General features: G+C 41.5%; 1 protein-coding gene across 26 annotated transcripts in view; it reads right to left on the bottom strand.

Moving 5' to 3' along the window:
• The window catches only part of LOC128249665 (protein mono-ADP-ribosyltransferase PARP15-like), a 62,590-nt gene that overhangs the window by 26,757 nt on the left and 23,620 nt on the right, over window positions 1-12,213 (bottom strand). For 14 of the 26 annotated variants that reach the window (XM_089338137.1, XM_089337872.1, XM_089337814.1 and 11 more), the window contains 3 exons: window positions 8,603-8,637; window positions 3,353-3,489; window positions 724-951 (listed from right to left, as the gene is read on the bottom strand). In XM_089338137.1, coding sequence (XP_089194263.1) covers window positions 724-951; window positions 3,353-3,489; window positions 8,603-8,615 — 378 coding nt within the window. In that variant the 5' untranslated portion in view covers window positions 8,616-8,637. Of the gene's footprint in view, window positions 1-723; window positions 1,051-3,319; window positions 3,490-8,602; window positions 8,638-9,407; window positions 9,433-12,213 lie in introns of those variants that run through there. The other 12 variants (XM_089338447.1, XM_089338501.1, XM_089338406.1 and 9 more) reach the window with 5 other exon arrangements.

The following is a 12,213-nucleotide window of genomic DNA, read 5'->3' as shown; positions in this document are numbered from 1 at the left end:
GTGCCAGCATGGAGAGCAGCATGGTTAAATGATGATGATGATGATGATTTTGGTTAGAATAGCATTAAACAACTTCTAGAGATTATTGGATTAACAGATCATGTGGTCATTGGATTAACACAGATCATGTGACAGAAGGATAACTCAGATCATGTGATAGGAGGAAGTCTGGCCGAGTGAAGACATGGATGCCATGAATGAAAAGAGTAATGTTCTAAGATTTGGTGTAATTCAAGTGGAATTTTGTAATTAACAAAAACAATAATAGGGAAGAGGAGAGATTAATTATTATTTACAAGAGGGAAATCTGGATGAGAACATACTGTAAGAATCAACAAAACAACCCACAAGGCAGGGCATCACAGACACAAAAGACTCTACACTGCACAGAAGAGACTATAGTTTAGTTGAAATGTTCAGGGAATATCTAGAATAGAGTCTACATCAATTTCAAACAACCAGAATCCTTGCTCTGGAAACTGTACAGAATACCACAAGTCCAGACTGTCAAACCATGGCCCATACTGTACATCACTGGACATCAAAGTACATGCTACTGTCTGGAAGCAGACAGAGGTGTTGTATGACTGGAAAAACAGATCTGTGGATTGTGCATAGTTTTATGGACAATTCCATTTGTGCCACAGTGATACTGGATCAGTGATGACCTAGGGTTGTACAACAACTCTTTCAATAAATCAATATCATATGATTGTTACTTACTGAATCAGGGGAATCTTCATTCCAAAAGCGTAATGCCAGATGAAATACATTCTTACATTTGAGGTTATATCCTTTAGTGATGGCTATTTCAGATGAAGAAATACCTCGAGGATATTTCTGGCTACATTCATTTTGTATCTGGGGACCAGCATCTTTGAGAATAAATGTGGAAATAGCACCTCTCTGAAGCTGGAGCTGTTTATTGGTGCTGTTAACGATGACATCAACCTAAAAAAGTAATTTATGGTAAACAACCAAGGAACATTCCATGGAGAGAAGATAGGATATTGTTGTTAAGAAAGGCTCTACAGAATGGTTGTAGTAAATCTGAGGTTGTTAAAGTTAACAAAGGATATACTCAAGATATCAGATGTAAAGGAAATAGAATCTCTGAGTTTGATTGAGAAAATGATTTAATTAACTCTACCGATTCCTTATTTGGAAATGAAATAACAAATAAATATAAATATCATCATCATCATCATCATCATCGTTTAACGTCCGCTTTCCATGCTAGCATGGGTTGGACGATTTGACTGAGGACTGGTGAAACCGGATGGCAACACCAGGCTCCAGTCTGATTTGGCAGAGTTTCTACAGCTGGATGCCCTTCCTAACGCCAACCACTCAGAGAGTGTAGTGGGTGCTTTTACGTGTCACCCGCACGAAAACGGCCACGCTCGAAATGGTGTCTTTTATGTGCCACCCGCACAAGCCAGTCCAGGGGCACTGGCAACGATCTCGCTCGAAAATCCTACAGGAGCCAGTCAGGCGGTACTGGCAACGGCCACGCTCAAAATGGTGCATCTCATGTGCCACCCGCACAAGAACCAGTCCAGGGGCACTGGCAACGATCTTACTTGGCTTGCCGGGTCTTCTCACGCACAGCCCATTTCCAAAGGTCTCGGTTCGTAGTCATCGCCTCGGTGAGGCCCAATGTACGAAGGTCTTGCCTCACCACCTCAGCCCAGGTCTTCCTGGGCCTACCTCTTCCACGGGTTCCCTCAACTGTTAGGGTGTGGCACTTTTTCACGCAGCTATCCTCCTCCATTCTCACCACATGTCCATACCAGCGCAATCGTCTCTCTTGCACGCCACAACTGATGCTTCTAATGTTCAGCTTTTCTCTCAAGATACTTACACTCTGACGGGTATTCACATTGACATTACACATCCAACGGAGCATACTGGCTTCATTCCTTGCGAGCTTACGTATGTCCTCAGCAGTTACAGCCCATGTTTCACTGCCATGTAGCATGGTTGTTCGTACGCATGCGTCATACAGTCTGCCTTTTACTCTGAGTGAGAGTCCCTTTGTCGCCAGCAGGGGTAAGAGCTCTCTAAACTTTGCCCAGGCTATTCTTATTCTAGCAGCTACACTTTCAGCGCACCCACCCCCACTACTAACTTGGTCGCCCAGATAGCGGAAGCTATCGACTACCTCTAGTTTTTCACCCTGGAATGAGATAGAAGTTGTTTCCTGTTTGTTTGCAGTCTTTATTGCACCTGAACATCTGCCACAAACAAAAACTAACTTGCTAGTTAACCTGCCTTTGATGTTGCTGCACCTCTTATGTGTCCATAGCTTGCACCGGGTACATCTTATAGAGTTACTACCTACTCCTTTTCTACATACTGAGCAGGGCCATCTACCTGAAGGGGTTTGTGTTTTATCTACCTTCCTACTTATTAGGATTTTGGTTTTAGCTAGGTTGACTCTAAGGCCCTTCAATTCTAGACCTTGCTTCCACACCTGAAACTTCTCCTCTAGTTCTGATAGTGACTCCGCAATTAGGGCAAGGTCATCAGCATAGAGGAGCTCCCAGGGGCAACCTGTCTTGAACTCCTCTGTGATTGCCTGGAGGACTATGGTAAATAATAGGGGGCTGAGGACGGAACCTTGGTGGACCCCTACCTCTACCCGGAATTCATTGCTGTACTCATTTCCAACCCTCACCTTACTGGCCGCATCTCTGTACATGGCTCGCACAGCTCTCACTAGCCATTCTTCTATCCCAAGTTTCCTCATTGACCACCAGATAAGGGATCGGGGGACCCTGTCAAAGGCTTTCTCCATGTCAACGAAAGCCAGGTACAGAGGTTTATCCTTGGCTAGGTATTTCTCTTGCAACTGTCTCACTAGAAATAAGGCATCAGTAGTGCTTTTACCTGGCACGAACCCAAACTGCATCTCATCTAAATTGATTCGCTCCCTAATTAGTTGGGCTATGACCCTCTCTGTAACTTTCATAACCTGATCTAACAGCTTGATGCCTCTGTAATTATTTGTATCTAAAGCGTCCCCTTTACCTTTGTAGCAGTTGACTATGATGCTGCTACACCAGTCATAGGGTATGACTCCTTCGTGTATCACCTGGTTCGTAATACGGGTGACTAGGCTATAGCCAACACTGCCAGATATTTTGAGCATCTCTGCAGTGATTCCTGATGGGCCGGGGGCTTTCCCGGTCTTCATACTCTTAATTGCTTTATCTACCCTGGTACTATCAACTCGGATAGCTGGTCCCTCTATTGGGTCGACATAAGGCAGGCTCTCTTTCTCCCATTCATTCTCTTTATTCTCTTTATGTTACACAAATCTATATGTTACACAAATCTATTTACTCACAGATGCATTAGAAATTGAATCAATTGTTAAGCTTATTTTAATGCAAGGATGTTCTCCAGATGCCACAATTGTTCTGGGTGTCATAGAGGTTGGTTGCTGCTGTGAACCAGGAAGGAATGGGTTTGGTGATGAGGTTGCTGAAAATAAACAAATAGCAATATATATATATATATAAACACCTCTCCTTTACAGCAGTACACCTGTTTCTGTTCTATTTCTTGTTACCTCTCTCTCTCTCTCTCTCTTCCCCTATCTCTCAGGTCAGGTAATCTTGTGCCTCCTCTACAGCAAGGTACATGTTCCTGTCTCTCTAACATTTCATCATTTGACACAAGAACCCCTCCTCCAATTCCCCACCCTTCTCAAGGGATTCTTGTTTTGCAAGGTACTTGATGACCCTGTCAGTGCCGGTGCCACTTAAAAAGCATCCAGTTCACACTGTAAAGTGGTTGCCATTTGGAAGGGCATCCAGCTGTAAAAACCTTGCCAAAACTGACTTTGCTTGTGCTGGTGTCACATAAAAAGCAGTCAATCCAATCTGTGGGGGTGGTCAGAGTTAGGAAGAGCATCCAGACATAAAAACCATGTCAAAACAGACACAGATGTTTGGTGCAGTCTTCTTTCTCACTAGCCCTGGTCAGACCATCCAACCCATGCCAGCAGGAAAAAAAGTTGTTAAACGACAATGATGATGATAGTGATGATATATATATCATCATCATCATCATCATCATCATTTAGCGTCTGTTGTCCAAGCTGGCATGGGTTGGACAGTTTGACCAGGGCTGGAAAGCTGCACTAGACTCCAGTCTGATTTGGCATGGTTTTCTATAGCTGGATGCCTTCCCTAATGCCAACCCCTCCAAGAGTGTAATGAGTGCTTTTACGTGCTACCAGCATGGGTGCCATTTGCAGGACACCAGTATCTGCCACGAATGCAATTTTACTTGGCTTGATGGCTCTTCTTTTTAAGCATGACATAATGCCAAAGCTCTCTGTCATTACTTCTGTGAGGCCCAACACTTGAAAGGTTGGCACGTGTGCCAGTTATGTGACACCAGCATCAACTACAACCATGATTTCACTTGGCTTCATATGTCCTTTCAAGCGCAGGACATTGCCAAAGGTCTCAATCACTACTCATTGCCTCTGTGAGGCTCAAAGTTTGAAGCTCATGCTTCACAACCTTGTCCCATGTCTTCCTGGGTCTACCTCTACCACAGGTTCCATCCATAGTTAGAAACCGGCACTTGTTTACACATTTGTCCTCATCTATATGCATCACATGACCATACCAGCACAGTCATCTCTCTTGTACACCATATCTGATGCCTCTTATGCCTAACTTTCCTCTCAAATGCTTACACTCTGTCGAACATGCACATGGATATTGCACATCCAGTGAAGCATACTAGCTTCATTTCATTCAACACTATGCATGTCTTCAACTGTTACAGTCCATGTTTCACTGCCATGTAACATAGCTGTTCACACACAATTTGCCTTTCACACACACACACACACACACAAAACTTATAGAATGGAGTAGAATAAGATCCAGGCTACATGTGTTTCAATACAAGCAGAATCTCGAAGTGATAAATGTCCAAGCGAGGTGTATACCACAGGCTACTCGTCAGGCCAAGGATATCTGGATTAAATGAAAGTTTTGCATTGTAATAAGGAGGTACATGTTAATACATGGAGGGTTTGATCAGAATGTGAAGAGAGCAGAGAAGGAGAGCAGAGAAGGAGAGCACAGAACATAAATGTAGAGAGAAATAAGGAATTCAAAGAAAGAAAAAAGCAAAAAAACATAAGGGAGTGAGAGGAATGAGGAATTTGAATAAGATCACTTGTCCGGTAGTATTCAATAGGGCTGCTAAGGTGGTGAGTGGGCAGAATTGTTAGCACGCCGGGCGAAATGCTTAGCAGTATTTCGTCTGTCTTTATATTCTGAGTTCAAACTCAAGTGAGGTCAACTTTGCCTTTTATGCTTCCGGGGTCGATAAATTAAGTACCAGTTGCATACTGAGATTAATCTAATCAATTGGCTCCCACCTCCCACAAAAATCTTGGTCCTTGTGCCTAGAGTAGAAAAGATTATTCACTAGGGCTGCTTTGGTCGAATCACAGAAATTAGCAAGGGGAGTGGTATTAGAAAGGTAATGTGTGGCGAAGAGGGTGGGGAAATGTTTTTAGTCAAGGGGGAGACAAAAGTATTTATGCATGAAGAAAGCAAGAGTGAATGGAGAAGAATCGTGGTGGCTACCACAGGTTTTCGATTGATGAATATTTTGTGCTGGGAGCATGTTTACAGTATGGAGTAGGAGAGGTGTATGTAGTTGTAAGGTTATGAGTAGGAGGGGGGGGCAGGAGAAATACCAGAAAAGAATGTTTAAATGCTAAGAGAGAAGCAGGTAAATGGTAATATGGAATTAAAAGGAAGAGATATTGTCGGTTTAATATATGGCAGTAGTGAGGGGGGATAAGAGGGAAAATTTATGAAGGCTAGAGTGAGGCGGGAGGGGGAGTGTAGTTGTATTTAGAAAATGGATTTGGTGATCTAGTTTTCTCAAATACCACTCCCCTTGCTAATTTCTGTGATTCAACCAAAACAGCCCTCGTGAATACCAAAGAAGCATAATTAGAGAGTGGGGAGGGGAAGTAAGTGTTGAAAACCTGGGTGTATAGAGTGTGGGTGTGAGAGGGGGAGCTCCCGAATAACAATGATACAGAGAAACAGGGCTGTGAGGACAGGATTGGGGAGTGGGAGGTAGGCATTGTGTATGAAGGAGGAGATGTGAGGAAGAGATGGTTTGTTGGGGTTAGGGTGTGTGAGAAGTTTTCTTGTTATGTATGGGTGGGACACACAGTGTTTATGGCTGGGTCTTCTCAAGAACTTCATATCGCCAGGCATCTTAGTAAATTGTCATTTCCTCCATGAGGTCCAACTTCCTGAGATCAGTCCTTACCACTTCATCCCATGTCTTCCTGGGTCTCCCTCTTCCGTGGACACCATCCACTTTCAGTGATCAGCACTTCTTTATGCAGCTGTCTTCATTCCTACACATCACATGTCCAAACCAATGTAGTCTTCTCTTTTGCAAGCTACATTTGACTCCTTTTATGCCCAACTTTTCTCTCAATACATTTGCACTTTGTCCTACATGTGCACTGTTGTTGCACATCCAATGGTGCATACTGCCTTCATTTCTCTCCAGTCTACGCATGTCTTATGCATTCAGTGCCCATGTCTCACTACCATGGCATATAGCTGTTCACACACAGGCATCATATAGTCTACCTTTCACTCTGGGAGAAAGAATCCTTTTGTTGCCAACAGAGGTAATGGCTCTCTGAACTTCCTCCACCCAATTCTTATTCTAGAAATAATACTTCCAGAGCATCCTCCACCATGGCTAATTTGGTCACTTGGGAAACAGAAACTGCCTACAACCTCAAGAGAACCTCCTGGATATTTGAAACAATCTAAGCCCCGTGTGCTCTGAGTGCTTATAGTTCCTGCACATCTGCCACATATAAAGACGACTTTATCTGTTAATCTACCTGTGAACCCCTGGAACCTCTTATGTGTCCATAATCTACACTAGGTGCAACAAATAGAATTACTTCCAACTCCTTTCCTACATATTGAGCAGAGTCATTTACCTGACAGAAGGAAAGTTTTATTTTCTTTCTTACTAACAACCACTTTTGTTTTGGCTAGGTTAACTTTAAGGCCTTTTGATTCCAGGTTTTGTTTCCATACCTGGAATTTCTTCTCCAATTCTACTAAAGATTCTGCAATAAGAGTGAGGTATCAGCATATAGCAGTTCCCTCGGGCATCCAATCTTGAGTTCCTCTGTTATGGCCTGGAGGACTATAATGGATAAAAGTGGGCTGAGAACTGAGCCCTGGTGAACCCCTACATGTTCGCTAAACTCATCACTGTATTCGTGGATGCCTCTCACTTAAACAGAGTGTTGGTGACAACTAGATTATTCTTAGCACAAAATGTCAAAAGAGCTTCTCCATTTCTATTGCATTTTCAAATTCCCTGTTGGCCTAAAACAGACCATGAAACATGGTCATTTCCAACTCTTGCATTGAAATCTCCCAATATGACCAGCTTATCAGAAATTGGTACTTTCCTCAATAATTGTGCTAGATCATCATAAAACTGTCCTACAGTTTCATCAGAATGAGACATTGTTGGTGAATAAATACTGACAATGGTAAGAAACCTACCTTTTGTCAGTTTAATACAGCATGACATTATCCATTCAGATATACCACTTGGAAGCTCTGCAATGGAGGACACTAATGTATTCTTGAGAGCAAACCCAACACCAGATTCTCTACGCTGACTCTCAGGTCTGCCTCGCCAAAAGATAATATATCCAGAAGTAGGTTCATTTACTTGACCCTCACCAGAGAGACGAGTTTCAGAGAGTGCAACTATATCAAGGGAATATTTCTTAAGCTCACATGCAACAAGTGCAGTACGCCTTTCTGGCCTCTTTGTGAAATTATCATCAAGGAGTGTGCGCACATTCTAACAAACAAAATTCAAAGGATGCATATTTCTACTTTTTCTTGGAGATTGTTTGACCACAGTGGCAAGATGATGACTGGGTCCAGCTTGTAATACACTAGGACACCTGCCAAGCCAGACCTGTTCCCCTGATGTTCCCAAGCCTTTTTTGCCATTTACTGAATCTGTCTGAGACATATTAGAGTAAGTTACAAGTACATTTTTAGGTTTCTGCTATCCAACCAATTAAATGATTTTACTGAGAATTGGAGTACAGGAAGTACCTGTGTGGATGAATAATTTTCAGTGGGTGTAGCTTGCACTGCACTACCTCCACCTATTGGCCCAAGAAGACTTTTGCCTTCCTCATCAAGCAAGTCTGATAGGGTTGCCAGTTTAGTCGCCGACGGCTTGACCATGCAACAGGTTGTACTGGATTACATGTTACCAGCAGCACTCAAGAGTGACCTGACACACACACACACACACACACACACAAAATAAAACAAGAAACTGGAAATTTTTTGTCTCCATTTCAAACAATCCAACCCAAACCAACATGGAAAACAGACATATGATGATGATGATGATAATGATGGGTAAAAGTTTTATTGTTTTATTTCTGTAAATTTTCACAAGTATTATTTTTGAAAATTGATGTCTAAAAGAAAAAATTTTACAAAAATATGATTAAAAATAAAAAATTAAATACCTCTCTTCTCCATGAGTTCAACATGTAGTTTTGCTCTGCAAATGAAAAGAAAATAATTAGGAAAAACATCATTAAGGTATTAAATACATCATTTGTTGTCAAAGTAGATTCATTCTCTCTCTCTCTCTCTCTCTCTCTTTCTCTCATATAATTACAGCTAAGAGAGAGATCAGAACAACTGGGCAGGATTCAGACAGGAATACATCTTAACCCTTTACCAGTCAGATTCCTCACTCAAATCCAATGCTTATCTATTCACCTTGCTTTGAATCGATGCCATTATCTCATAGCTTAAACATTTCGATAATGGGATTATTTTGAGATGCTCTCTGTTTCTTTCAATTAATTTTAAATATAACAAAGAATTTAATAAAATAACTTCGTTATCATTAAGCTAGTGTTAGGAACATAAATTGTGACTAAGGTTTGGTGGAAGATTTTAATTCAAAACTTATGAAAACAAGACATTTGTACCACAGAGCCAGAACCAGTTTCAGCCAGGTTGGTATTGTAAGGGTTTTAAACATTTTGATAATGGGATTATTTTTTAGCATGACATTGTAGGGGAGGTGTTACAAAGGCTGGATCTTGCCAGTTCAACTATAAAACAAGTTACATGTTTGGGCCATATTAGGCCAGTCTAAACACTAAAGGGTTAATTGACAATATCATGCAAGGTAATAAGGTTTACATGCATTTGTGAGAATGTACAAAAGATATTTCCATTTTTAACAAAGTCAGCTGAATAACGTGTTATAGAAAATGAATGCACAAATGCCGGTGTTTATAAAATCAAAATGTTCACCAGTAGATAATGGTTGACAGCAGGTAAAAAACAGTACATTTTTTAGGCTGGCAGAAGTTATTGTCATGGAAGGTGCAAACAAGGGGCTCTGTATGATTTTGCACAAAATGCAAGTGAGTCTGCAGTGTGTGTACCATCTGCAAGTGAAGTCTGCAAATGTGTGCAGTAGGTTCAGAGAAAGATGTGCAGCAATTGGACAGTCTTTTCCCAGTGTGTTATCTGCAAACAACACCTTGGTCTTGAACCACATTATACAGCAATGGTGATTGGTCAATTGCTTCGTTGGGGTTCTTGTACTCCTGTCACCATGACTCCAGCTAAAATGTGGAAAGCAAGGAAACAAAATCTGTTGGTTTTTGTTTTTTTTAACTTTGTGTTTTAACAGACCAATGAGCAACTTTTGGGTTACAACTGGCCAATCAAGAAGGCTCAGCAAATTCTCAACAAGCTATTCTTTGATGTTTTACCAATGCATTACATGAAGAATCTTCAAAGTTGAATTTGATGAGAAAGGAGTAAGTTGCCTCAGCCACAGGATGGTTTGCCAATCCATATTAACATAAATACACGTTCTCTCTTTCTGCCTTGAGAGACCAGCTTAAAGCACAAAAGTGCATGCACACACACACACACAGCCTCACGCTTTATGAAACATTCACATTAAAATTAGATTTAGAGAACTTATTTTCCTGTGCATACACTTGCAACAATTTACAACTTGATAAATCTCATATGCCTTCATTTTTGTTTTTTTGTTTTTTTATAGAGGCAAAGTGACTGAGTTCCTTTTGAGCGTTGGGCCTCATGGAGGCAGGGTGGCTGAGTTCCTTTTGAGCGTTGGGTCTGAGGGAGGCAATGACCAAGACCTTTGGCATTATGTCATGCTTCAGAAGACCCATCACACTGAGCAAAATCACAGTCATGGCAGATACCAGTGTCACACAAATGGCACCCATGCTAGTGGCATGTAAAAGCACCCATTACACTCTCGGAGTGGTTGGTGTTAGGAAGGGCATCCAGCTGTAGAAAACATGCCAAATCAGACTGGGGGCTGGTGAAGGCCTTCAAACTTACCAGCCCTGGTCAAACCGTCCAACCCATGCCAGCATGGACAATGGATGTTAAAGGATGATGATGGTGATGATATTTTGTAACACAACTATCTTAAAACTTATGAAAATAGATTATTTTTCTGTTGTACAATATAAAAATTTCACCAACTGAATTCCAGTTGGCAGATGGAAGGAAATAGTTTGGTTGGGAAAAATTTCATCCATATGTGAATGAGAAAAAGTTCCAAACCGAATCAGACCACAAGGAATTGGAAAATAGAGAAAGCAAAAACACTGTACAAGCACCTCCAAGACTGCAAAGAATGTTGTTAAGGATACAACCATATGATGTTCAAATCAGTAATTAAAACATTAATCAAAATATCATGTTATATCCCCCTTATCGTGGAGGCGCAATGGCTCAGTGGTTAGGGCAGCGGACTCACGGTCGGAGGATCGGTGTTTCGATTGCCAGACTGAGCGTTGTGTGTGTTTATTGAGAGAAAACACCTAAAAGCTCCACGAGGCTCTAGCAGAGGGTGGTGGTGACCCCTGTTGTACTCTTTCGCCCCAACTTTCTCTCACTCTTTCTTCCTGTTTCTTGAATAAAAAGCTGCGATGGACTGGCGTCCCGTCCAGCTAGGCAGGAACACATATGCCATGGAAACCGGGAAACTGGCCCTATGCTCCAGAAGGGGCAAAAAAGGATTTCCATTCCATTCTATCCCTCTTATCAAATGAGAAATTAGAAATTATGACAGGAGACCCCAAAAAAAAATGGATGGTCTATAATAGGGGTGTCAAAGTCAATCACGTAGGGGATCAAAACTCTAAAACCACATTTAAGGTTGTGGGCCAAACTGGATAAACATTCATAAAACAGTGGGAAACTAAACCTTTTTTAAACATTGAGTTAAAACAGACAAAAGTTAAAATAATATTAAATGAAAGGATACCAATTTTTGCTCTTATTCCAGTTTGTTAGGGCTGGATGTTTGACATCATTTTTTGGCAACAAGTTTGTTTATATTATGGAATAAGGTTCTATGCTGCGGAGATTCTCAGGATGGACAGAAGCTGTTCATCAGGGAGACAACTCCTGTGTGATGTTTTGTTAATCTTCATCACAGAGAACAGCTGTTCACACAGATGTCTGCTACCAAACATGCTAAAGATTTGAGCCGCATGTAGACGAAGCTGGGGCGTCTCTTTAGGAATGAAACGAGTGAACTGTGCAGGCCCCTCACTGTCATACTATGCCTTTTGCACCCCATTACACTACAGCTCTATGGGCTCCATCTGAAAATGAACAGGTGCAGTTTCCATGTCGATGGCAAATGGGTTGTAAAACAGCTCAAAATTACTTTCCTTCTACCTTCTATAGCTTCTGTTCTGCATTCAAAGTTTGCAATTTGTCTCAATGATTAGTCTTGTAGTGCTGTCTTAGATTATATTCCTTGATCACAGCCACATTATCTCCACATATCAGACACACAGGTTTACAGCCAATATTGGTAAATATATATTGAGCCTCCCAGTGCTTTGGAAGGCCCTGTTTTCAGAATCAACTTTTCTCTTGGCTTTGATTTAAAATTAAGACCGTGCATCTACAGACAGGCGCTTGATATGGCATAAGCGGGGAGGAGTGATGCAATATCTGGGCACAACACTACTTTCATCTCTTATGCACCAATCCAAAACTAGCAACATCCTGTTGCTAGGTTACTGTGATAACAAACATTCATGCACTACAC

This window comes from Octopus bimaculoides, chromosome 1 (genome assembly GCF_046866305.1).
Source record: "Octopus bimaculoides isolate indiv1 chromosome 1, ASM4686630v1, whole genome shotgun sequence".
In the NCBI taxonomy this organism is placed as follows: domain Eukaryota; kingdom Metazoa; phylum Mollusca; class Cephalopoda; order Octopoda; family Octopodidae; genus Octopus; species Octopus bimaculoides.
This window is presented reverse-complemented; position numbering and strand designations above follow the sequence as displayed.